General features: G+C 42.0%; 1 protein-coding gene across 1 annotated transcript; it reads left to right on the top strand.

Moving 5' to 3' along the window:
- Nucleotides 1-310: 310 nt before the first annotated feature.
- DRD5 (dopamine receptor D5) lies at nucleotides 311-2524 on the top strand. Its single transcript, XM_064653236.1, has one exon. The coding sequence runs from the start codon at nucleotides 471-473 to the stop codon at nucleotides 1926-1928; it is 1458 nt and encodes a 485-aa protein (XP_064509306.1). The 5' UTR covers nucleotides 311-470; the 3' UTR covers nucleotides 1929-2524.
- The last annotated feature ends 24666 nt before the right edge of the window (nucleotides 2525-27190 follow it).

Below are 27190 nucleotides of genomic sequence, written 5' to 3'. Positions count from 1 at the left end.
GGAGGAGCAGGCGCGGAGCGTGTGCCCCGGGCAGGAGAGCCCGAGGAGGAGAGGAGCGCGCTGAGCCGCGGATCGGGGAGCGCAAGCGAGAGGACGCGAGGCGGGTATCCAAACCGGGGTCCGCGGGACAAGGGACCCCGAGCAAGGGGAGCCCAGGAGGGAGCCGCGGGCGGAGACCCCGGGCACGGGGACGTGCGGAGCTGCGGGGCGGGCACCCCAGTTGGGTCCCCGGAGCGCGGGACAGGGATCCCGGGAAGGGAGCGCGGCGCCAGTGGCGAGGCGCGGAGCCCCGAGCGCGGTGCGCGCTGAGCCGCGGAGCGGGGCCGCCGGGGCAGCGGAGCGGGGCCATCCGGCAGGGGTGGCGGCGGGGCGGGGGGGCAGCGGCCCCATGGGGCCGGGCGGCGGGGCGGCGCTGGCTGCTCGGTGCATCCCGGCTGCCGCCGCCCCGCCGCCGGCGGGAGCCGCCAGCGATGCTGCGGGGCGGCCGGAGCCCGCTGCCTCCGCCGGCGGGGCCCCCCGGCGGGGCGCGGGGGCCGGCGGGCGGCCCCGGCGCGGCGCAGGTGGCAGCGGGCAGCCTACTGGCTCTGCTTATCCTCTGGACGCTCTTCGGGAATGTGCTCGTGTGCGCGGCCATCGTCCGCTACCGGCACCTGCGGAGCAAGGTCACCAACATCTTCATCGTTTCCCTGGCTGTCTCGGACCTACTCGTGGCCCTGCTGGTCATGCCCTGGAAGGCGGTGGCTGAGGTGGCTGGGTACTGGCCCTTTGGGGCTTTCTGCAACGTGTGGGTGGCCTTTGATATCATGTGCTCCACGGCCTCCATCCTCAACCTGTGTGTGATTAGTGTGGACAGGTACTGGGCTATTTCCAGCCCTTTCCGCTATGAGAGGAAGATGACCCAGCGATTGGCTCTGGTGATGATCAGTGTGGCATGGGCACTGTCTGTGCTCATTTCCTTCATCCCTGTCCAGCTCAACTGGCACAAAAGTGGGGATGTTGTTGCTGCTGGTGATATTGGAGATGGATTTGGTACTGCCTGGGCAGCAGCAGGTGCTGTCACTACCTGGGCAGAAGATATGAGCACCACATGGGTGGCATTAGCAGCAATGAGACCCTCTGATGCGACCTCTGGCAGCAATGATACCCTCACTGGACCATCAGAGAGCTGTGACTCCAGCCTCAACAGGACTTATGCTATTTCCTCCTCCTTGATCAGTTTTTATATCCCGGTGGCTATCATGATAGTTACCTACACTCGAATCTACCGCATTGCCCAGGTGCAGATTCGTCGTATCTCTTCCTTGGAGAGGGCAGCTGAGCACGCACAGAGCTGCCGGAGCAGCCACATTGACTGCCACCATCACACAAGCCTCAAGTCCTCCATCAGGAAAGAAACCAAGGTGTTGAAGACGCTCTCTGTCATCATGGGTGTCTTTGTCTGCTGCTGGTTGCCGTTCTTCATCTTGAACTGCATGGTGCCCTTCTGCGAGAGGCCACCCAGTGACCCCCACGCTGGCCTTCCCTGTGTCAGTGAGACCACCTTTAATATCTTTGTCTGGTTTGGTTGGGCCAACTCCTCTCTCAACCCCATCATTTATGCCTTCAATGCTGACTTCAGGAAGGTTTTCTCCAACCTCTTGGGATGCGGTCAGTTTTGCTCTAGTACTCCGGTGGAGACTGTTAATATAAGCAATGAGCTTATCTCTTACAACCAGGACACCCTTTTCCATAAGGAGATAGTGACTGCTTATGTTAACATGATCCCAAATGTGGTTGACTGTGAGGAAAATCGCGAGGACCCTTTTGATAGGATGTCCCAGATCTCCCCTGACCATGAGGTTGCCACTGACTCTGTTTGTGACCTGGACTGTGAGGGGGAGATTTCACTAGGCAAAATAACACCTTTCACTCCAAATGGTTTACATTAAATTGTATCCTGCTCTGATCAGTTCTTTTTGGAGTAGAAAAGAAAATATTAGCACTGAGTGGAAAAACCTGCTGTAGTTTGGTCAGTCACTTCATGCTAAACTCACTTCTGTGTGTAGAACTTTGCGGGATGTAGACACTGTCATACAGGGGACTGGCAGCACAAACTTAAATCAGCACTTCCCCCGGCTGAGAGAGGACCAGGCAGTCATGTTGATTAGCTGTGGTGAGGTATTGTGGTATAATTAGTCAGTTCATGTTTATAATGTGTTTGCAAATGAACAGTGCCATTGTCACTGCTAAGTATTATGACTTCTAAAATCAGGGATGGATGTGGCTGGCATAGACATTACATAGAAAAAAATTCTGGCCTGTTTGTTTGTTCAGATCTTATGTTTCTTTTTCTCTATTTTTGTTTGGTTGGTTTTTGTTTTGATTTTTGTTTAAAGATAGAAATAGTGAGGTGGTGATTTGGATGATTATTTAAATGTGTGTTTCTGCCAAAACAGATTATGTGAAACCCTTGTTCTCCTAGGCGGTGTTGTTGCCTATGATATCCTCTGTTCCCAGATGAATAAATAAAAGTTGTATTGATCAAGGGTTTATTATCTTTCATTTGTCACCCTGAAAGGTTTACAACAAGTATTCAAACTAACAACATTTCTATTTGAATGATTAAAATGACTAACAGCTAAACCCTATTATTTTAAAAGCAAAATAAGTGGTATAGAAAATACAGTTTTTGAACAAAAGCAAGGTTCACAGAACACTTGAATTAAATGAACTCATTTATATGGCTCTTACAGATAGATTTATGCCTGTTTTTCTTTAGTATTATAACTGATGTTATCCCTTACTGCAGCTAAGAATATCAAGTACACATGTATATAAGCTATTAAAACTTTCCACTTTATTCTGTACTTGAACTTACTTTTTTTAAATGATATTGATGAAAAGAGTTTAGTGATAGAGTTAGGAGCTGGATGTGTCTAAAAACAATAATTATGTTTGACAACAATATCAATAATCAGCATTTCCCAGTGTAGACACTAGAGAACTCATTCACTCCGAGAGAAGAAAAAAATGCTGTTGATGTATTTTTTAGTTACTTACTTATTAACCAGAATTTAAATAAGCTGTAAGTGCTTTGACTATACAAAACATTTTAAAGCAGTCTTTAAAATTTGTAAAAGAGTGGTTTGAGCCCTGTTGCTATTGAATCATTTACACCAAGTGGAATATTAGAAACAGTTGTAAGCTTTCAGCTCAGAAATCAAAAGTGATATTATTTCTAAAACAAATGATCAAAGGTAGTAAAAGCAATACCAGTATTTGTTTCAAGTTTTGGCTCACAAAATGAGCAACACTTGGATTAATTTACCCTTTAAAAATACCCATGCCAAGAGCCGAGCAGATTTAAATTGAACTGTAGGTGTGGATTAAACAGCCCTCCCTCCTAATGGCCCTGACCTGGGGCCTCCCAGTCCTGCATAACTGTGAGCTGAAGGCCCCTGTATGGTATAGTGTATGGAGGAAAAGTGGGATCTGCAGTAGGCAGCATGGTTCAGGGGAGTCATTTAACCAGATGCTGGAATTTGTGAACGTTATGGGCTTAATATTGAGCCTCTTTGGTAATCAAACCCTTAATACCAGTTTGGAGGTTGTCTTCCCCTTAGGATATGGGATGTAAGAAGCACAGGAGGCATGTGATTTAAATCTCTTTTTGGTTGCCTCTGCTGCAATCTGGGTTCATCTGCAAGCAATGTTTTATGTGTGTAGTCTTTGATATTAATTAGTTATATCATCTTGGATTATCTTTTCAACTGCTTGTCACTGAAGATTGACATCTACCTGAGCATTTTCTTTGCTCTTGATATGAAATCTCAGTGTAATATCCCTTTACAGCTGTCCTTAGGAAAGGGTGTTGTGACTGTGGCTTAGGGAAACTTGGAAAACAAATCTTATGCCCATAATGAGGTTCAACCTACTAATGGCTTGACATCAAGGGTGAGTATGTTACCACTCCTCTGCTAAAGCAATCATATGTTGTCAGGAGTTAGCCATAGTTCTAGCCCTGCTGTTTAGATAAACTTGCCCAGAATGATACCATTTTCCCAAATGAAAATGAAGGAAACTGCTTCTGGTGGTGCAGTCATGAATTATCCCAACAACAATTTAGATTTTTTTGAATTTTCTATTTACTACTCAAATTTTGAGGCTAGTACAGCATGTTAAACTGTCTAGATTTGTGCAAAAAGCCTGTGACATCCAGATGCAAGAGGTGCAGACACCTGGTGCTGATTCCAGCTCCCAGGACAATGCCTGTATTTTGTCCAGTTTAGTCCACAGTAAGCCAGAAACAGCCCAGGGAAATGGAGTAGGGAAATCATGATCTCTTCCTGAGCACCTGCGTGCCAGCAGGCTTGCAGCCTGATGCTGGGTGTTACCCCCTGCTCCAGCAGCAGTACAGAGCAGCGGAACAATTTGGGTAGTTAGCAGCAAAGAGAGTGTCCCCCCACCTCCCTCTGTAGCCTTTCTGCTTCACAATAATCCCTGTGTGGGTGGTGTGACAGTTCCCTTGGATCCAGTTCACTAGAGGTATGGCAGAGGGGTAGGTGTACACGAGAAGATGCTGGTGCATCACCGTGATCAGTGTTCTCCTCATTGAGGCTTTACCTGCCTGGGTTTCTGGCATAAGTGAGTGGGCTAACTATGGGATGCAAGAAGATACCTCCATTGGTGGGTTTATATAACAGCTTTGCGCAGAATGGTTGGAACAATCTTTATCTTAGATCTGAAGGAAGGCATTTTTTGCCTGCCCCTAGATTTTGTGAGCACTATTAGGGCAATACAGAAAGCTGGTCAAGTTGCCACTTTCTGTGAGTAATTTGCCTTTCATTACTTCATCTGGTAAATGATTTCTGAGGGTGGCTCTATGATGTAATCTCTCTTGGAATATGTATCTGTCAGGGGGGCTCATCCTTTGCAGCCTGGGAGCATCAGAAAGGGAACATTTCTGCTTCAAAAGACAGACAGAAGGTACTTTTTTTGCTGGAAGCAGAGCTTGACCTTACGGATCTGAAAGAAAACCTTTTTCTAAACTCATAGGGAAAATTTGTTGCTTTTTAATGTGTCATAAGTACTTACCAAAGCTAGAGTATTCAGAATTAACAAAATAATCTTTTAAAAGAAATGTGTATTTTGCCTTGAACTATAAAAAGGGGCAGCCGTTTTTAATGAAAACATTCCCAAAAGGATTGTTCTAACTTGTTTCTCTCAGATGAAACTGCTGCCCTACTTTTTTAATGGTTTCCCTCTTAAGGACTAATGCATCTGCCTAACCGTAGAGCAGAGTTCATTGGCAGTGCAAGTAGGTTTTTTATAATCCCCATATCCTTGTGGTGTCTCTCTGGAACTCATCTGTGCCAATGGTTCTGTGCCTCTCATCCACATCTTCTGTGAAAGTCACCTTGCTCCTGTCATGCATTTTACTCCTCAATTAAGCAAGATCACTTACTGCTATTGCTAGCTCAGTTGTTTTTGTTACTCTTTTTTTTGTTCATTTGTTTTGTATTTTTATGCTTTGGCTTAATCTAGTCCTGAGTGATGGCTGACCTTCAAGGTCGCAGATTGTTTTCAGTTTCTGTTTTGAGATATTGTTAGAAATCAATATGTTTCACTTTTAAATTACCTCTTAGCCAGCTGAATCTTGTGTTATGGCTTGTTTACTCTGTTAGTCCTGGATAACACCATACCAAAGGAGGGGCAGTGTATCTATAGTCTGTATCTCTGTGTGTAATTACAGAGGGGTCATTTTAGTGAAAGAGCAGAACATGTGAAACTATCTCAGTTAATTTTTAAGAATCTGGGACGTGGAGGGCATAGAAGTACAGTGTTTTGTGTAAAATGCTGCAAACACCATGAAGACTCACTCACTATTCAAACCCTGAAAGAGCTTTTAACAACTCTGGCTTTATCAATGGGTGTTGGGTTATATAGTGGTTTGTTTTTTCTGCTCCCAAGCTGAGGAAATGTAGATGTCTTTCTGAGAGATGAACACAAATAAAACACTTTCCAAAGGAAGAAAAATTACTGCAGTATTTTTTGGTAAGTCTGGTACTTTATCCTTTTGCATTCATTGTGGTTTTTACTTTTGCCAGACACAAAATGATGTGTGTCTCAGGGAGGCTCCCTGCTGAGAACTCTCGTATTTTTGTAACATATAACAAAAAAGGCTTCAAAATTAGAAAGGCTTCTTGTAGAAATAACACTAAGCACAATCTTACACCATTTAGGAGTCAATCATGTATAAACTCAGCATTCAAGACTGACAGGACTGGAGGCAGTGTTCAGAACATGCATCAGAGTGGAGGTTTGAGAGGTCACAAGTTCCTTAGCTGTTTGTGTGTGCCAAAATCGCCACTCTTTATAAGGAGGGCATTTTTGTCACTGTCACACAGAACACAGGGTACACACCTATGTCAGTGTTAATAATTATGCAGAGATTTTTCTTTCCTCTGAGGCCATCTTCGCTACTGTTTAATTGAATTCATGAGATCTTTAAATATATTCAGTGCCTATTTAAATCAGCAGAAGACTGCAGTGATGAATGTGTGCTTGGGTCACAGAGCAATGAAATTATTTCTCCTGGCTTCTTATGAATATTACTACCAGAATTCTCTGCCAGCAGATGCTGACATGTTAAAGTTGGCACACTCAACAAAATATTTCACCCCCTGAAATGCAGAAATAATTCTTTTATTCAGATTTGCTTATTTGTTTTCAAACTTTGTAAGACTTTTCAAACTTTCAAAGAGCTTCATGAAGTCCGCACTTCGTGTGGAGCATCTCTACTTTGATATCTTAGATCAGCAGCAATTGTTGCATTTTTAGTGTTCTGTTCTCTCTATAGGGCACTATGCATTTACTAACAGGATTTTGCCCCTCTAAGTTTACTTATAGTCTAAAAGCAATGATATGCACAAAACCAACTACAAATGAGGACATTTCTGTTATTAATGGGGCATCAAAGATGTGCCTCTTTCTTCAATCTCTTGTTTATTGTAGCACTGGTAAGATTGCAGTGAGCAGTAATGTCATAAGGGGTGTAAGGAGTGGAAATACAAATAATATTATCATCTGAAGCAGATAATGGATTGTTTTTCTCAGAGAGCCTGCTGTCTCTCTCAGAGTAGTTTAGTTTAATAGAAAATTTACAAGATGATTGTATCTTGCTATATGTCTAAATCCATTCTTAGTTGTGACTGGAGATAATGTTCAATATTAGTAGTGAATAGATCGCTAATTAAGGAGAGTATTTTTGTTGGCTTCATCATTTATATCACAGCCATCACAGTCACATTTTTGAGGTTTTCAAAATACAATGCAGTAATCATAAAAAAATAATTAAAGATTCCAGTCTATGAAAAAAAAATTCTTCCTGTGACTTATTCCCTGCAGTTAACAGCAAATACTTGTTTGTATCATGTTCTGCACCCTTATTGCTACCAGAAGAGTGCCCTGAACCTGCTACTGTTAATCTGCTGATTCACATTAGGAGGGAGGTCTGAAAAATAAGGAAAGAAATGGCAATAACATGTACAGATGGCTTCAGTTTGCATGAAATTGGTCTAGTGTCAGCCAGCTGGTGCAGGGGACTGCAGGGCAGTGAGCCATTCGTGGTGCACAAGAACCTCACTCTCCACCACAAATGCCTGCTCTCTGGATCTGGGCTCTGTGGTAGACCCCTTGCTCCCAAGGTGGATGCTCAAAATCTGCATGTATTGCATAGGAAATCTGAACTTTTAAAACGACTCATGCTTTTTATTTACTACATAAAGGAGAAACCACACTTTTCTCTTGTGAGGTTACGCTCTGAAAAAAGTGGTTGCAAATGAGCTCAGTTTGGTGTAGCCTCTCCAGTGTAGCTGGTGCCTGGCTGTGGCTTGAACGGATGTGGCTACGACAGCTGCTCGGGGTTTTAGTGTCTGAGCTGCACGTAGGCCATAGTTTAGGGGCCTAACATTGAGCTGAAAAAATTCTAAATCCTTATAGTTCTTTCCAGAGCCCCTGAGGAGCCTGGTGATTGCATAGCAGAGGTGAGCCTCGACCACAGCCTGAGCTTGGTTGCTTCCGAGGAATTGGAGAAGTCTAGTCTGCAGCCTACCTGCTGCAGTTTTGAAAATGTCCCATGAGTAAAATATTAATCAGGAAGTTCAGCATGCCCTCTTTTACCCTCTGACCTAAATTTCCAATTTGAAATGTTTTCAGTAAGATTAAAAACCTAAATTTCTAGCCTTTGGCCTCGACCTTTTGCTGTCTCTGTTAGGTTCATATAATTAGTCTCTGTCGGTGAACAGAAGCTCCTGGCATGGAGTTAGCTGCTTGAGCACCTCATTGTCGCCAAATCTGGAACTACCTCAAGCTATACTTAAATTACATTATGTGTCCACCCACAGGGAATCTTTTAGATCTTCTTTTTCTGTTGGTGTTGTGTTTTTTTCCCAAGCAACAACATTTCCCTTCTCAACACAAGATTATTCACCAAAAACATAATTTAGAGGACAAGCATAAATAGACTTTTTTAAAAACTCTTGGGGATTTTGCTGAGAATACAAAGTGAGAATGGGTTAGTATTAGACATAGAGATAACAGATTTTTTTCTACAAGAGGTTTAATTTTTAGGCTTTTATAGAAATAAAGGCCGAATATTTTAATTTTTGAGGAGTATACATTTGGTATTTATATATTTGCATGTATATGTTCTTTTATATAAACAAAAATACTTAATCCTATTTGTAGGGTAATTAAATATATTTTTCTCTCTATAAATGCAAAATGTGCAAGTTCATCCAAAATGAAACAAGTCATATTAAAAATTTTATTATTATCTCTCATCGCAACAATAAAATACAAGTACACAGTATTTCCACATATTTAAAGGGCATTTTGGCTGTTTAAAGTTGAGAATCTTTGAAAATCCAAACTTGAATTATACAGTGAGAGGGAATGTACAAATTTCTCTCAACTATTTTACATTCAAAGCATTTTTATAATGATTTGTTAATTGATCTATATAAGCATTTTGAGACAGATAGCAAGAAGAGGTGATGATTTAGAGGTACCACTTGGATGTCTCTTAGCAATGGATATTAGACAACACTTTTGTCTTTCCAATTCAGTGAAACTAAGATGCAAAATTCTTGACAGAGTGCAGAGTTTCTGCTTCATCAGAAGATAAAATGTTTGGCATAACCTTTCAAAACATCCAATTTAGGTAATGCAGTGTCTGAATGTTAAATGGCTTCTTAGGTAAAAGTATTCTCTGTATTAAACAATTACTTTGATAATTCAAATAATGCCCTTCTCTTAAAAATAGTATTTGCAGAAGGTCAGGGTTTCATAGGTCAAATGGGATATAAAAGTGCAAATACCAGGACTGGCTCAGCAGCACTGGACAAAGCAAGCAGGATTGAACATCCTGGCAATAGCAGAGCCCTGTCTGAGCACAGGAAAGAAAATAGCTGGGTAGAAGGCAGGAAGAGAATCTTAAGGAGGAATTAGAGAAACCAGCTGCGGGTCCAGCAATCCAGAAATTTGGTGGTGGTTGAAGACAGTAAGGGACCAGAAGGAATCACTGTGGTCCTTGGTATCTGAGGCAGGGATGGTAATAGAGGTCAGTAGATTTCGGAGCAAGTAGGTGAAAGGGGTCTGAAAGGGGCAGGATGGGGTCTGGGCAGCGAGCATCCCTAAGAGCTTTTGGGACTCTGGGAGGCCATATGGAGATGGATGAGATTTACATGGGGAAGGAGGGCTGAGAGTGGGCAACTCACTGCCTGTCCACCTTCTAGGATCTGCAGATCCTCCTGCTCTGTGCAATCCCCTCCTACCACTTCTAAATAACTTCAGTATTGCCATTACATTTTATCATTAAACATGTGTCTGTCAAGTGTCTGTCTGCTGTGCAGCAGATGCAGAGCTGTCATATTTATTCTATTGCGTTAAAGCTCAGAAAATAACTTTCACAGAAACCCTCTATGTCATCCTACAAGGAATGCTTAGTCAAGGAGTGGAGAGCAAAGAGGGCTTTGAGATCATCTTCCCACCATGCTGTACAGTGGTGTTTTCACTGTGTGATGGTAGGGCATTTTACATGTTTATCCTGCTGGATTGCTGGAAGCAAGTCTGTCTTGCAGAAACTTCCTGAAGGTACCACTTGAAATCTCAGGTAGAATGACCCTCAGTACGTCAGCACTATGATTTCTTTAATCTGTGCAAATAAGGTATCTAACATAGTCATAACCTGGTGCTATATATTGAATGCACTCATTCATTGTGAAAATCTGGTCTCCTGTGATGACTTGTAACATGACGTTATGGAGTTGACTCAAGCCTAAATCAGCCAATGTGTAAATACAAAAGATGTGGGGGTTCTGCTTTCTGATAAAAGTGAGAATTAGCAATATTTTTTTCAAATACAAAGGTAACAACTTCTACCATTGCTTGCCTGTTGAGTACAGATAGTTTTGTACAGTGATGGGACAGACGGAAATGGGCCTAAGAGACAGAAAGCTTAACTTCATAAATAGATATTTATATATCATGTAATATCTAATAGGAAAATATTCAGTTCTATACTATACAAGGTAGTAAGGCTCATGCTGTTTTACATCTTTGCAAAATGTGTGGGTTTTTTTTTAAACCTTTCAGTGGCTTCTTTCAGGATACCCAGGTGATGGTAACAACCCGCAGAGATCTGCAGAGCAAACTCCAAGATTTAAAGGTTTTGCTTATGTACTGTTTGGATGAGAGGTGATGATACCTCTGCTTGAATATGTTCTCATGTTAACACAAAGACCTGCACCAGGTACAGTTCAATACCTCATACCTGCCCTCCCCATGGATCCATGCACACTCTAGACTTGGTCCAATTGTGCCCCAGGTTTGAGAAGGAGAGACAGTGCCCCTGCTCACATTGCTGCTCAGCAGCTCTCCTTGTAGGTTGCAGAAACTTAATCTGTTTTCAGCAGGATCTCTAACCAGTAGACTTTGATACACATTGCAAATACTGTCCTTACTCAATGTTTCTGAGTCAAGCTAAATGGCAGGTTCTAAGTGTGCTCACTAAATCAAGCAAAGTGAGAGCAATGCAGGAACACCTAGTCTGTGGGTGCAAGCCCTCCACAGTTGGTTGGAATATGCCTCAGCCAAAATGAAGACCAGTGGGGTGTATGTGATGGCACAGATTTAGGCATATGGAGATAATATTGCCTTAAAAGTCACCTAGGCATGGAAGTGAGATTTTTTTCAAGACTGTTGTCTTAAACTTAGGCACCTAAATTCCACGTAAGTGAAAATGCAAGCATTTTAATATGTTTTAGATTACAGATTTATTTGCCCAAATATACCTGTACATGTTGCAAATGAATCTGGATCCCAGCTGGACAGGCTTTTAAATGCAGCATAAAAGTTTGTAAACTGGATGACTTGGCAAGCCCATATTAAGCAGGATCACCCCTTCTCACTTGTAACATCACCTGGTTCAGCATCTGCTTTGTGTTCTCTCACTGTGAGCTGAAACAAGCCACTGCCTCCCAGACACTCCATTCTGTACAGGGGATATCCTGCACAGGGGATATTAAAACACCCTGGAGCAGGATTTTGCAGCACCGGGACTAGTAGATGTAAAAAGAGGACCATCTTATGTGATACGCTCCCCAGCTTGAGCTGGCCAAAGAATGGCTTGTGTTACATCTGTGCCTCTTTGTATAGCATTCAGGCAGCCTTGGGGAAGCTAAAATATGCCCTGAACTTCACTTTGTTTCTAGGCTGAGAGCTTTATTTTATGACTCAGAGAGGCACAGCTGAATTGCAGTTGTTTTTTTAAAAGATGGTATGCTTCAGTGCCTTGTGTATAAAAGCAAATATGATGAATACAGTGAGGCAGCAATATAAACTTTATAACTTTAATCCAATAGGACAGATCATTCAGTGGTGAAGCTGATTTAAAAGGGATGACTTTGCCATCCTAAAATTGTCTTCTTTGTTGCCTCCCCTCCCCTTCCTTTGCCTCCCCTCCCCTCTCACTGTCGTAAGTCTTGGAGGTCTCATTTGTTGCTTGTGTCAGGTTATGAAGTTCCTGCTGCTCTCATCCATTCAGTTAATTCTCTGACTCTGTTGGAGGTGGTGGGATCTGCACCAAAGCTATCTGGTCTGGTCCTGGTGTAAATAATATCCTTGGAAATTTTAGCCCAGATATGGTTCTCACCTGTTAAATGGCCCAGTCCAGATCAAAAGTCCTTGATATAATAAGTTGGTATTCCCATCCCATAGCTTCCACTTGTTTTTGAGTTTCCAAAACTGAGAGCTAAAAGGAGTTGAAGTGCTTTCGTACTCTCTTGACTGATGTGCTCTGCAGCCCATGTTGTGCCACACCACTGGCTTAATTTGCTCGCCACTGGTAAACCTCTGAATTTGATTAGAATTAAATAAATCTGATTAGAAGGAAAGATGAGCTGTCCAGGCTGACAAACCTACACTTAGAAAGTTAAATTAAAAAACCCAAAAAAACCACGAAAACCAACCACACAAAAAACTTTCTATGGTTAGCAAGCAGTAATTGGATTTCTTTCTGGCTACATTTCAGCCTCAGCTGCTTCCTCCCACTCCCACCTCAGCCAATATTTCATATAGCAACACAAAATACCTAGAAGGTGGATTATCCAAAGTGTCTCTGTATTTGGTCTCTGGTTGGAATCCAGACCTGGTTAGTGATTTCAGGATCAGTGAAGTCCATTGAGCGACCTATGCGAGGTAAATCATTGTAGTCCCACAGCACGAATTTCTTCCTATAGGAAGAAGTGGGCAAAAAGCACCAAAAAGTGACTTAAATTCGTCTTGTCAAACTTTTAATAAGCCCTAATAAGGATATGGCAAAGTGTTAGTTTTAACTTCTTTCACAGTTAAGAAAGTGTATTTACCAGTCTGGTATTGAAGGTATTTGAAAATAAGCCAGTAGCTTCTTCCTGAAGCGGGGAGGGAGGTCGCTGAGGTCTTCAGGAAGATCTTGCACCGAAATCCCAGAAAAAAAAGGAACTGCAATACCTGGTAAGATGTGTGCATTGTTTGTCTAACCCTTTTACATTTTGTAGCTCAAAATGAAGGCATTGCCTTTTCTGTAGCTGTTCCTTATTAAATTGTGCTTAAAATACTGGTATCTGAGGCATGATGTTTTATACTCAATCCCTGATTTTTGTTGTCATTGAGTATTATAAATCCCCCAAAAGCAATGATATCTTATATTTAACTGATACAATAAACAGTCAGATTTCTGAGAACAAAAGCCTTTCTCCAGGTCAGAAGTATTTTGCCTCTATATCTGGTAAAGCAAAGTGTGTATGCTTGAAAGTCTCTTTGGTTGTCATAGAGGATAATAAAAGATATTACCACCTGCAACAAATAGTGCTGTGCTTGTAGCCTTGGTAAGTAGCTACTCCTTTACAATTGCAACTAATTTTAGATATCGCTGAAGATTGTGTTAATATCCAGCTTAGTCTTAGAAGTTCACTACAGTTTCACTTTCAAAACTGAAGGTGCTCAACTGTTTAAAAAATTGGCTCCTGTGGTCAGCATTCGATTTGCTGCATCCCTGTTTTGTCTAATGCCTCCTTATTTCTTGTCTCATGTGGCAAAGAGAACGAAACCTCCCAGTCTAGTGTATTTTTGAGCTTATATGCTTTTAAGGTAAAAGGTTCTACACTTTTCAGTTACACTTTATGGTGGAGTAGTTTATGACCCTTATAGTTCCTGTGCAGAGCCTGTGCCCTAGTACATTTCTACCTCTGTAGTATGTAAAGTATCCTGTGACCACTGCAGGCCTGATTCAGGGATTTATTATGGCACTTTTACACCATCTTAATGTATTGTCTCAGTAAAAGCACAGTGTGATTCAAAAGAAGAGTTTGAGTCACTGATGCAACTCGAAAAGGCATTTGAAAGAGAATTGCCGACTTCTTCCATCTTTTTTCCATCTTACGGAAAAGTTTTGAGACTGACTATATTGCCCTGTGCAGATCTGGGAAAATATTGAAGTTATTTTTTTAAATTATACATCTAAGGGTTGGAAGGCTGGATAAAAGGAAATGACAGGTTTTACTGAGCATCCCCATACATCATTAACTATTTGAGTCAGGGCTGTGCTGATAACATGACAATAAAAAAATCTTCAGCTGGTGCTCTCTCCTTGCCTGGAGGATTATAGCTGCTTTCATATGCAGGGTTTAGTAGGAAAAACAGGAAGTATTAGGCTGAGGAAGCAAATCAAATGCTTTTAAGTGACAGAACGTGGTGTAGACAGTGTTGTATGAAGCCCCCACCCTGCATTTGTGGGTGTGTGAGTGGCAGTAACGGCAGGAGCCATATGTGTACGACAGGAGAGATGGAGTGGGGCTGCATGCAAAGGCCAACTGTTGTTTTCCTTCCCGCAATTAAAATGTGGAATCCTATATATATATATTTCAGCATTAAAATTTGGAGGTAACTACAACAACGAAAGAGTAACTGCAGCATCCTGCACGGGTAGGAGTAACTGACTAGTTTTGTAACTGAGTGGGTTTTTCATTTCCATATCCTTCTTTGGACAAATTTGGTTCTGAAGTTGATGATGTATAACGAAAGTGAACTTGTCATGCATCCACAGATTCTGAGATGCAGCTGACACTTGAGATCTGATAAGTCTAGAAGTTCTCTTCCCCATTCCCAACCAAAAACACAATAACTCGAACCCCAAAAGACATTGGAATGTGTGTATTCAAGTCAAAATATTTCTCTCAGATGCATTTAAAATAATTTGTATTTTTCCAGTTGATTGCCAAATTGTTAGGAAATTCCAGCAGCAGTATTTTATTTCTGCTAGCTCTTTTCCTCCCCCACAAAAAAAAAGTAAGTTAAAGACAAGTCTGCTAGGTGCAATTTAAGAGAAGTATCATTACATTCTCTGTAGAAAGCAAACAAACCCACATCCATATTAAAACTGCAATTTGTACTACATAAACATTTTTGACATCAAAAATTGTATTGTGTTCATAATAGTTTCAGTGGCTAGCTCACCCAACTACATTAAATCTGCCTCTGAAGATGCAGAGACAAATTTGATAAATTAACAAAAATATGATCAGCTTCTGGCTATGAATTCTGTATTGTTAATGTAGTCATTTAGAACCAGAGCTGCTCATCTCCTCTGAAAATCAGCTTTTCTGTACTGGTTCTCCCTGAAGTAAGGTTCATTTTCTTCATAGAAGCTCATATGGCCCTGCAGTTTCAGTTTGTGACCAGAACAATGCTTATAGCACACTTTTGTTTTAATGATAGCACACATGATAATGTTTTTAGTGTTTTAATGTTGTGCAAGGAGTGTTTGTATAGCATCAAGACCTTCTCTCCTCACTCTGCCCACCACCCAAATAGACTGATGACTGGGAGGGGATGACCTGAACTAACAAAAGAGCTGTTCCATGCCCTATAAAGTTGTGCTCAGCAGTAAAACAGAGAAGAGTGAGGTTAGGAACTTCCTTTTGGTCAGGAACTGGCTGAACATTGGTCTGCACAAGGGAGGTGGTGAATGATTGCCTTTGCATGACTTGTTTTGCTTTTTCTTCCTTCCACCCACAGGTAGCTGTGATTAGGATGGACAGGGCACAGGGTCTTTTACCTTGAGCTTCTAGGACCTGTTCCCTGCCGGTTCTTTGTGGGCAATGGTGGCCCCTGTCACTTTCCTGCTTGTACCACAGTGCATCCAATGCTAGCCTGGTTCTGGGATACCAGAACTGGAAAGTTGCCTTAAAAAGACAAAAAAAAAAAAAAAGGAGAAAGGAAAGAGCTGATTGCTGTCTGGTACCTTTGGTAGGTGGAAACAGCAAGATGGAGGTAGATTGATTTGAAAAATTTGGTGTTTACATGGATGATCTGATGAAATTCAAGTTTTTGAATATGCCCTAAATTTATAGGTCATTTTTACGCCTTTAATGATGCAGACATTTGTCTGAGTATTACCTTCCATCATGCATTTAGAGATACTTAATGCCAGTGGAATCATTATGTTCCAAAAACAAATCTCTATTTCTTCCAGCGATTTGACTCACCACTCTATTAAGATACATTTGTTCATATTTAGAAGCTATTTTTCAGATATCCATTTTCAATGCAAGTCAAAAATTCTTTTCACAATTTTCTTTCCAATTCAGATAAAAATGGCATAGGTGAGTAAAAGCAGACACATTTCCAGATTTGTCTTTCTGCTTGTACTAATTCCCTGATGATATCCTTGGTTTTCCCCTGCCTGTTGGTCACTCTGTAGCCATCCCTGTGGGTGAGTTTACAGAACAGTAGAGGAGGTAAAGCACATGTGTGCCGTACTGGGGCAGAGGTGATGGTGTGAACAGGCTCAGACATCCTCTGCAATCATGCAGTTTCATAGTGAAGTGCAAATCCTGCACTGGTTCTTAAAAAAACACTGAGAATCAGCAGCCATGGTAGAAAACCTCATCAATTTTTCATTCGTGTCTACTCTTTTAGGTTTCTACAGAAACAGAAAGGTCATATTCCATCACAGGAGCTTCTGAAAAATGGAAGTGATTGCAGGATGCCACCCTGAAGTTGAGGTTTGGGAATACTCCCAAACATGGTCATTTTACATGAGTGCCATCCCACTGACCTTGGTCCCGTGGCTGCAGGCAGGGCTGCTGTTTGGGACAACAAAGGATGGTGGCATTGGAGATCAGTGCGATTCTTTTTCCCTAAAGTATCTTCAGTATAAGTTAAGATTGTGCCCCTGGACAGTGAGGGTTGTGAAGCAGCATTGGAGGAAGGAGGGAGGAGTGGGAGAGAGCAGAGCGTGGCCCTCAGCCGAGGGACTCGCCGTTGGATTTGCACTGCAAGAGGGCTCTTCACTTGAAAGGAAGAGTATGGAGGAAGAAAGGAGGATAATGAATAGGATGTTTATGCACTAGAGGTAAGAAACTAATCAAGTGAGTGATGGGAAATTATTATAATTTTCTTTGGAAGAGAATAAAAGTAAACTCTCCATCTGTGCAATTAGCAAGGAAACATGTTAACAGTTATCACAGCTATGTGGGAAAGAGATGAAATAGAAAGGTACAGAGACCAGTGATGAAATTCAATATTTTTTTCCCCCTCCCAGCTCCCCCTAGACTAGAAGGGGATTTGTCTGTCTCATGATTGTCAGGTTTGAGTCATGATCTGAACTGCAGAGCTGGCAACACAGCAATTCCTAGTTAGGGCTAGAAAGACACATTTTTTTCCTTTAATTTGAAGAGCTAAAGATCACAAAGATACCTGGGGCATGTCCCTATAAGCCTAAGCAATGTTGTAGAAAGGCTTAGCAGCCTTGTCTAAATTTGTTCTGGAAAGCTGGAATTTGAACATCCCATCCCACACAAAAGTAAAGCAATAAATCCATGTCTGTTTCTTGCTGTGCTTTAACCACCAGGCTGCCGTATGCCAGATGAGTGATAGAGAAGGGAATGAGCTCAGAGGATGTCTTTGGAATGTTCTCAGCAGATTTCAGCCTCTGGACCTTGAGGCTTGAAAGATCATCACGCATCTTACAGTCCTGAGTTGAGGTCCAAGCTCCAATCCAAGAACGTGTATTTGACACCAGCCCTGGACAGCTTTCTTCCATGGGCTGAGGGCTTTTTCAGTATCCCTTTTAGGGAGTCCTCCCACAGTATGGAAGTCAGACAGTTGTTTGTTCCTTTGTATTTCAGCCTGGAGGCCAGGTTTTGTCCCCTTACCTGTGGGCACTGAGGTCCTTCAGTAGCCTTTGACCATAGCAGGTGTGGCTTTCCTACCTGGATGCTTGCTTCTGGCTAGCCTGGATATTTTAGACTCAGATGGTGACCATTAGGAAAATCATTATATGATGCCTTTTTTTTCAACTGTGTTTGGGATTTTTGATCTTGAGAATTAAGAAAACCAGGGCTGAAAGGCGTGGGATTGCTGCTGAGGTGCAGTCTTTCATTGGTTGGAAAGCTTAGAAAGCACAGAGCATGAAAGGAGCCCCCTGCCTTTGTGCTCCTGAGTGCTCTTGGTCAAATATCCCATGATCTCTTGCAGGCCAGGACAGGCACTTGCTAGTGTCACAGAGTTATAGAATGGCTTGGGTTGAAAGGGACCTTAAAGATCATCTAGTTCCAACCCCCTGCCATGGGCAGGGACATCTTCTACTAGACTAGGTTGCTCAGGGCCCCATCCAACCTGACCTTGAACTTTTCCAGGTATGGGGCATCCACAGCTTCTGTGGGTAACCTGTTCCAGTGCCTCACCACCCTAATTAGATATTAGGAAGAATTCTTCCTAATATCTAATCTAAACCTACTATCTTTCAGTTTAAAGCCATTAAACTGTCCCTGAAGGAAAGACTGCTCTACCAAGGATGGAGAAAACATAGGTTCAGGAGTTACCTTACCAGCTCCATAATAAGCAACTGGGAGAAAACATACACCTCATAAATTAGTCTCCGTCCTCCAGCCTGTTTTACAAAATACAACTTGGCTGCATACAAGTGCATGAATTTCCAGCTCAGGACTGTGGAGAAGCTAAAAGGAGAGCTCACTAGGTTCCCGTTTGTGCATGTTTTACTGGCCTTTCCTGTATCACAGCCTTTGATGGTATCTGGGAAAGAAATACTTCTGTGAATCTAGTTGTGATCATGTCATTCATTCATTTGCTCTGGAGCTGTTCTCGTTCTTGCAAAACTTTCATTAACTTTAATGAATCTCTCTGCAAATTCTTTGGCCTTGGTCTCTTATTCATTGCTATGTCTGCAGCAGGAAGGGATGTCCCTTGGCTTGACTTTGCTATCTTGGACAGCTGTCCTTAACCTGCAGTGAGCCCTCATGAGGTGGTTCCTCTAACTTAGGATAAAATAAAAATATGCTAGTTCAGAATGCCTCCATCTCATCAGCGTGAAGCATCAACTGCTCCAACAGCAGTGCATTACTAATGAATTTTGAGGAAGACATTCTTTTTAAGCTAATCACTTTAAAAGACACAATGGTTCTTTGAAAGCTGCTGACATTTTGAAGTGTTGGTATTGATCCCATTGGAAGATAGATTATTAAGTGAAGACAAAAATTCCCAGACAGCCAGTAAGCTATATATATTGTGTAGTTCAAGCTACAGCTTTTTACCTTCATGCTGATAGCTTCTTTGAGGATATTGCAGATAACTCCCTAAATTCTTCCATATCGTGCTCTTTTGGGCTTCTTGTGGTACAGAAAGTGCATACCTGCTGTATGCAGCCAAACTGAATGCTGACATGTTGCATTTCTGTTTTAAAGCTGGGTGTTGTTTCTGCCCAAAATGTGGATGATTTTTTTTTTACTACACCTGAGCAGTAATGTAATGCCCCCCAAAAGAAAAAACTGCCTGACCTTTCTAGAAAAGTTGATTTTTCTTTACCAGGGTCTTTAAATCAAAGCAGGAAATGTTCTTGGAAATGTGATGAGTTCACATCGTGGCTTTCAGAAATATAAGAATGTAATAATTTGATTAAGGGCTTGGGAGTATACTACAATCTTACAAGACGCAGAGAACTTCACTGTCAGCAGACAGTACCTTTAGTTGGTGATAGATTACTCAGAAATCTGTTTCCTCAGAATACCTTCTTCAGGAATTTAACTGGTTACTCTACATTGCTCTCAGCAAGACGGGTGCCCATCTGAGAGATGAATAATTTCATTTTACTTTCAGGCTTTTGATTTATGCCTTATTGGACATATTCTGGAGAATGGCAACAGCTTTATTCCTAGGGAGCAGACTGAATTGTGTACCATCCCCCTATTATTCCTGTTAGGAACAAAATGTTCATCAGGCTTTTTAGATTTATGTCAGAATGATTCCTCTCCTTTTCTTCTGTGAAGTCAAATGTCCTGTCAGTTCCCTGTTTTGCTCTCTATTGCTTATCTCACTGGCCTGACCTGTGCTTTGCCGCTCCAGAGCTAAGCAGATCTGCAGTTCAGAGTCTGGTGAAGAACTCTTTCCACTCATGCTTGTCAAATTGAAAGTCATTTTTGGAATGCTGAACTTGGGAACTTTGGCATTTTCTTTCTTGTTTTTTGCTAGTTCAAAGTGAGTCATCTCCTGCTGTTTAACAATCACAAAGAATTAAGGCAGACGTTGTCTTTTAGGGAGTTAAGTACAGTATAAAAACCGTGGTGAACAGAGGGGTGGCTCTCCTCAGCCTAGAACTGCAGTACTGTGCTTGGACAACTGGATTTGTCCTGTGGCTGGTCACTGGGGCATTGGCTGTTATTTTGGAAGGTACCCAGAAGTGCCTAAGAAAAGCAATTTTATCGTCAGTGGGCTTTGTGTCCTGCAGGAATCTGTAACCAGTGGAATCTTTTTAGGGACCAGTAAATAGGAAAACATTGACAGTGTGAACATGGAAATTTTTTCTGTTTTCCTAATCCATATTAAAAAAAAAAATCCACAAAAAAACCCCAGAAATTTTTGCATAACATTTTGCTGAGAGATATGATGATGCTACACAGGTATTGTCTCCACAAAATAGGGAAATTGGGCCTATTACCTAGATGCATCAACTCATTTCAGTGCTCTACTAGAAGAAATTACAGAGAAATGAGAAACTAATTATCAGAAATGGTCCTTGCCTTGTTCCAACTCCCAGACTCTGCCTGGGAAGTTTTTGGGAGGCTGCCAGTCAGCATGGGCCAAAACTGAGCCAGGGACCTCTTTAGTGATTCAATGCTAGACAACTGTAAGGTTAGAATGCCCAGGCACGTGCCCTTTTGATTTACAAGCTAAGACTCAACCACAGAGATCATAAGGAATATTATTATTTTTTGGACCACCTGGTCTCACTGAGATGGGTGCCATTCCTCTGTGCGCCTCTGTTGCCACCTCTGGTGCTTTGAACCACGTGGGATTTGCAGGAGGTTGCTTGTGGAGGCCATGAGACCAGGAGAATTCCCTGCTATGCACCAGAAGCAGAGGCAGCAGTGACAGAGGGAGCAGCTCTATCGCTCCCTTGGTACCACCTGCAGCTTTGCTGTAAAACTGTGCGGAGGACCAGTCAGTGTGCTGTGATGTATGGCAGGAGGAGAGGCTAGGCAGCTGGTATGAACATCACCTATTAGAGTTTCAATTGAAACACAACTTTTGGCTCTGCAAGAAGTGTGCAAATTAGAAAGTTATACAGGACTTGTGTGCAGATTGTCATGAATGTCAGGCTTTGGACAGGAGTCTAATAAATATTGACCTGTTTAAGAACAAATGTAGTGCCTAGTATCTTCACCAGCAAGGTGATGGTGTTCTCTCGAGTTTAAATATAACCTACTACTCTGCTGGAGTGAAAAGTGAGATATACAGTAAGGGAGACGTTTATCTTCTTTGTTGACACAACAGGCTCATCTCCTCTCTGGAGTGATCTGAAAAGTAGTTTCCAAAACAAATGTTTTTATTTATCATTTTAGTAATGGACTTGGGCCCCACTGCAGCATTTACCATCTTTAACACAGTTTTTGTTTTGAAACATGTAGGGAATGTATTAACATTGAATTTAATCCTAAAGGACAGGAAAATGATTCCAGAAATTACTTGTGTCACATTGTGTAGTAACAAGGTGTGCTTTGGGAGCTAAATTCAAGCCTTTGTAGGCAATAAATTGTGGACCTTAGTGCACATTGTTTACATGCTATAAAATGCTGTATGAACTCATAGAAAAAAATGGTTTTTTCTGGCAGCTGTAATGTTACAATTAATCAGTTCCAGATACCTGGCTGATACATCTAAAGGAGCTCAGAAATGCTGGGATGTCAATTTATTCCAGGTGGTTCAGAGGCTGCGTGTACATTATTCCAATGCGTACCTTAATTTTTAAAAAGGCTCTAGCTCTGAAATACTTGAATGTTGGATTCCCAGGAACAAAGGATCATCATACAGGACCAGAGTCCCAGAGTTTGTTGTGGTGCTGTGTGGATGTAAATCTGGGTCAGGATTTAGGCTGATTTACTCCCAGAAATACCTTAGAATAGATTGAAGATACAGTGATATGACAAGGGGAATGGTTTTGAGCTTAGAGGGCAGGTTTACATTAGATATTAGGAAGAAATTCATTACTGTGAGGGCAGTGAGACATTGGAACAGGTTGCCCAGAGAAGCTGTGGATGCTTCAACCCTGGAAAAGTTCAAGGCCAGGTTGGATGGGCCTTTGAGCAACTTGGTCTAGTGGAAGGTGTCCCTGCCCATGTGTGAGTCCATCAACCCTGGTATCTCTGACAAGATAAGCAATGTCAAGAGAGACAAGGTAAGAATAATTTAGATAATTCACAGGTTCATTTCTCTCCCTGTCTATCATATCTTTCTATTTAAAATTAATTTGTGTAACCTGTAAAAGATGAAGGTGATGATTAGATTACTGAGCAGTTGGGCAGGAATTTGACTGAGGCAGATTTGATATCTACAGGAAACTTGTTACAAAAAGCTGGCACTTCAGTTTACTTCCTTAAAGAGCAACTCAAATCAAAACATTTAAAATTTATTTTGAATAATTTGAAAGCAATGTATTTCAAAATCATTCTGCTTGCAGACCTTTTCCCAGTGCTCAGCTGCTGACTGAGTAGCCCTTTTTAAAGATGCTCATGGCCCAACTTACCATGCTCATTTCATGTCTAAGTCTAGCCACCTCTGTTATTGCTCATATGCATTTCAAGGTCTCTTGAAAAGCCCATCCTTTATCACTAGTATTTTAAAAAAAGAAAAATCCAACAAATTAAAGGTTGCCAGTCAGTGATGTCATTCCGTGGGCAGTGGATAAAGTGGGCACAAGAACTGTGTGTTCAACAGTTGGATTTGGGCTCTGGGTGGAAGGGAGCAATTTTAAAACTAGCCCTTATTTTTCTTATGCTGGTAGAAGAACACCTTTAGACTTTATGAGCAATAAAACTCAGGGTACTACCCTGATTTTAGTGGTACATTTCATTCTTCTGTTTATACAGTTAAAGTCCTGTTATTTTTTTTTTCTGAAGTTCTTCAGTCATTCGAATGTCTTAGCAGCTGGCAAAATGACACTGTTGAGTGCAGATAACTCCAAGTATTCACCAGTAATTCACCACATTCATCAACATGAGGACTTTTTAGACTGCCCTCTCATAGACAAAGAAGAATCCTATGGACAAGATGATTTTACTGGCTGGTATGTTGGTACGTAACAGAGCTGCTGCAATAGGAGGTTGCTATACCTATGATAGTTGACACATGCCCACATCCCCAATATACTCAGTGTTACACTGATACTTCCAGGACCCTTTGGTTCTCATGTGCAGGATGGTCTAGTTCCTCATCTGGGCTATGGATGCTGCCAGCATGGCCAGGTGCCTCAGCATTTGGCACTTCCTTCCCTCAGGCTGTAGGTATTTATTCAAGCCTGTTTCAGAAGTTCTTCTGAATCCCTAAACTACAGCTGTTTCTTTTGTGGTGAGGGTCAGGAGCTCCACCGACCACAGCAGCATTGTAAACACCTCTAAATGGCCAAGAACATGGGCATAAATCAGGTATTCCAGGAAGAGTACTGTGTTTGACAAGCAAGAGGTGGTGGCAGCTACCCAAGGCTCTTGCAGTTGCTGTGGAGGAGTTTGGTGTGTGATGTGGTTGGCTGTAAGATGAGCTAGGTAGGATAATCTCATAGGAGATGCTGCCTGGCTGGCTTGGTCACACATGTGGGAGCTCCTGACCCACCACAGCCTTGCTGCCTCTGAGGTGAAATAGCCCAGGGATGAGAGCTGTGTTTTAACTCCCCAGGATGAGACATGGGCCATGAAGTGTGGATTTGCCACTGTTGCATTGCAAAATGTCTTTTATAGCAGTAATAGTGGAAAGAGATGACAGTATGGAGAGAGAAAGTCCTCTCCAGCCCCAGGGTCACTGGCAACAGAAGGGGTTCTGGCTCTGACAATTACATGCTCTCACAATTGAGCATGCAATTATATACCTGCATCAGCAGTTTCCAAAGCCTGAGAGGAGATTATAGTGAGATTTACGTGGCAAAAACTAAGATAGAGGTCTCCTCTCTCCCTGCTTGTGTGTCCTGGTGAGGTACTGTGCTCCCAGTTAAGAGTGGGACCAGAACTATACAGAGTCCTTTCTGCCTCAAGCCGCTGTTGCCAGAGAGCAGAGTGTGTTGCATTTGGTTTTATTCTGCTGCTGAGAAGCACTCTGATTTGCTTTGGCTGTGATAGGCATGGCCAGCTTACCTGCCTCCTCTCAGCCTAATCTGACAGTCTTTCTAAGGGGTAGAGTCATCAGGTCTCCCTGTGCCTCCAAATGCCCTCTCTGACAGGACAAAAAGACCTTGAGAAGATGACGGGAGTAGCTCCTTGGGAGCCCCGCAGCTCTGCTCTCAGAAGACGAGCAGGATCTGCAGATGGGTCCCTGAGTTTTCCCAACCTCTCTGCAGTCATGTTTCACCCTTTTCCATTGCAGCAGGTCTCATGCCAGGGCAACTGCATTGCTTGTGTGGTGTTAGCCAGAAGCACTGTGAGATGCTGGGAGAGGTCATGGGCCATAGCTCACCCCAGTACAGACATTACAGCTATGACTGGGCTGATGTTAGCACACTGTTGAAGGTGATCTTTAAAACATTCTTTACAGGGTGTCTCTCTCCCAAGAGAGAGCTATTTAAGGTAAAGCACTATGTAACTACTGGAAGTAGTTAGTCAGCTATTCAAAGTTGATTATCTCTGCTGATGAAACCACTAATATTCAGCAACTGTGCAGTGTATGTTTATTGTGGAGCAGATGTTGGGATTTGGTATATATACCGAAGAGACTCCATTTTCTGTTTATTTTCAACATGAGTGTGTATTATCGTGACTCATTTGGGAAGATTAAACTTGTGCCTACCAAGTTCCTAGCGCACAGCAAGGTGCCTGGAAAGTTCTAGATGGTTTATGGTAGAGTTTGTTCCTTCATTTAACCACATTGCCTTAATGAGGAGTGCATTTACATCACCCACTGGTTCCATCCAGAGGACATAAACTGAAATCTTTCACTCCACAATATCAACACAAATCACTGCTTCCACTAAAGCTGAGCCAAGAGAATAAAATTATTCAGCAGCAATTTTTTTTTTGACACATGGCTTTAAAACACAGTGTAACTGAGTGTCGTGGCATTTCTATATTGTGATGCTCAGCTGCAATTATCAGAGACTTTCCAGATCAATATGTTTAGCATTTTTAATTTCAGATGCTAATTAAAATGCTTTTCCTATTCCTATTGATTTCCTGTTTTTGACTTTTCCCATCACATTCAGAAGGAGCACAGTTAGACCCTGGCTCTGTGGATAATGTATAGATGAGAGCAGCTAGCCACATTTTGCAGCACTGTTAGCTAAAAGTGATACACTCAGTATGGCGATGGCTTTTTCTCTGCTGCACTGTAAAGCAATTTCAGTACAAAATAAGTTCTAAGCATGTCAAAAAACTATAATCAATACTGCATGCTTCTGCTGGAGACAGAAATATATTATCAGGATTATCAGGAGAGAGGTTTTTCTGGGTGAAGTCACTCAAAAATTCAACAATTATCTCTTGTATTCTGTCAGTTAAAAAATTTGCACTGAAAGGCTTTGATTATGTTGTAGAAGAAGAGAAAAGGATAAAAGATGAAAGGAGCTGAAGCACAGATTATTCCACATGGAATTAGAAACACCTGTGCCTGATCTGTGTCTTTGAGAGTTGCCTGTTCACAGCTCACTCCCAGTCAGGGTCAGGGGGATTCAGGGCACTTCAAAAAGTAAGAGAAATTGTCATTACATTCCTGCTCACTGTGTGGTTTCTGGCTGTTAATAGTCTTTACAGTTGGCTTCATCCTGCCTTGTATCACATTGCCAATGATTGAAGTCCAGAAATTTGAACTTGTGAGCACTAGAAGATTGTTGCATATGGCCGTGGGAGAACTATGGAAATATTCTAGTGCCTTGTTAGAAAGGGATTAATTGCATCTAAATCACTTTCTACAATATATTTTTTGGCACAACCAGAGAAAAACCTTCCCCAGCTCCCACAGACATCTACTCCACTGTCATGCTGACTTTAGTGGTATTAAAAAAAAAAGAAAAAAAGCAAAAATTGCAATTGAACCCCACTAGTTCTTATTGAATCCAGCAAGAGCACAGTTTATGTCTTCCCTTTTTGCAGCAACCTCTTATATATATGTAGAAATATATATATTTCTCCATGTGGTGGATTTCTTTAAGCTGAGCCCTGGTTCTTTCATTCTTTCTTCAGAGGCTGATATCTGCCAGCACCACAAAACCTTCTTCCTCAAAACCTATCAGATGAGACTCAGCTGATATGCTGGGCAGGCTGTTCTGAAGGGTTGTCAAGCACTGGAAGAGGCTGCTAAGGGAAGTGGTAGTCATCATCCCTGGAGGTATTTAAAAGACATGTAAAGGTGGCACTTAAGGACATGGTTTAGTGTTGGACCTGGCAGTGCTGGGTTAATGGTGGGACTTGGTGATCTTAGGGGGTGTTTTCCAACGTAAGTAATTCTGTCATTGTCAGACTCTCTATATTGGTTTCATTTCACGTTAGCACAGCTTTGTTTTGTGACCTGCAAGACTGAACTGCACCTCATTATGAACCCTGAGTAGGGAATCAAACATGCATGGTGGGCTTGAAAACTGAAAATGTATAAATCACAATTCCCATCAAAAACCTGCAGGACTGCAGACCTGAAAAACACTGTTTGCACCAATGAGGCACAAGCTGATAGAAAGTAGAAAACAATGTAATTGATGGACAATATGAGAAGTGGGTTGGAACTATGTGAAAGGTGAAGGTGCTGTGGGAATTGTGCTTAAAAGAAGAAGCCAAGACTAAGAAAAAGCATGTTCTCAATGGCTTGGTGTCATTTTGAAATGGAGTCAACATGTAGGGTGAAGAATGTGATTTCCCCCTCCGTATCCTTAGCAGTTCCTCTGAAAACATTCATCAGGAGCCAGGACTTTGACCCAGTCAGGCAGGCTAAGAGCACCCACTGAGTGCCTGTAAAGCTGTTTGGGCAATTCAAACAAGAAAAACAGTTCCAGTTTGTGTAAAAACAGTGGATTTTGCTTTGGACGACTAAATTACAAAATGTTTTACTGCACCTGAGCCATCTAGTCTTGTGTAAACCTAGGCTTTAGCTGTCAAGCCCCAAAGACTCTGGATTTATGATATCACAC

This window comes from Pseudopipra pipra, chromosome 4, assembly GCF_036250125.1.
Source record: "Pseudopipra pipra isolate bDixPip1 chromosome 4, bDixPip1.hap1, whole genome shotgun sequence".
In the NCBI taxonomy this organism is placed as follows: Eukaryota; Metazoa; Chordata; class Aves; order Passeriformes; family Pipridae; genus Pseudopipra; species Pseudopipra pipra.
This window is presented reverse-complemented; position numbering and strand designations above follow the sequence as displayed.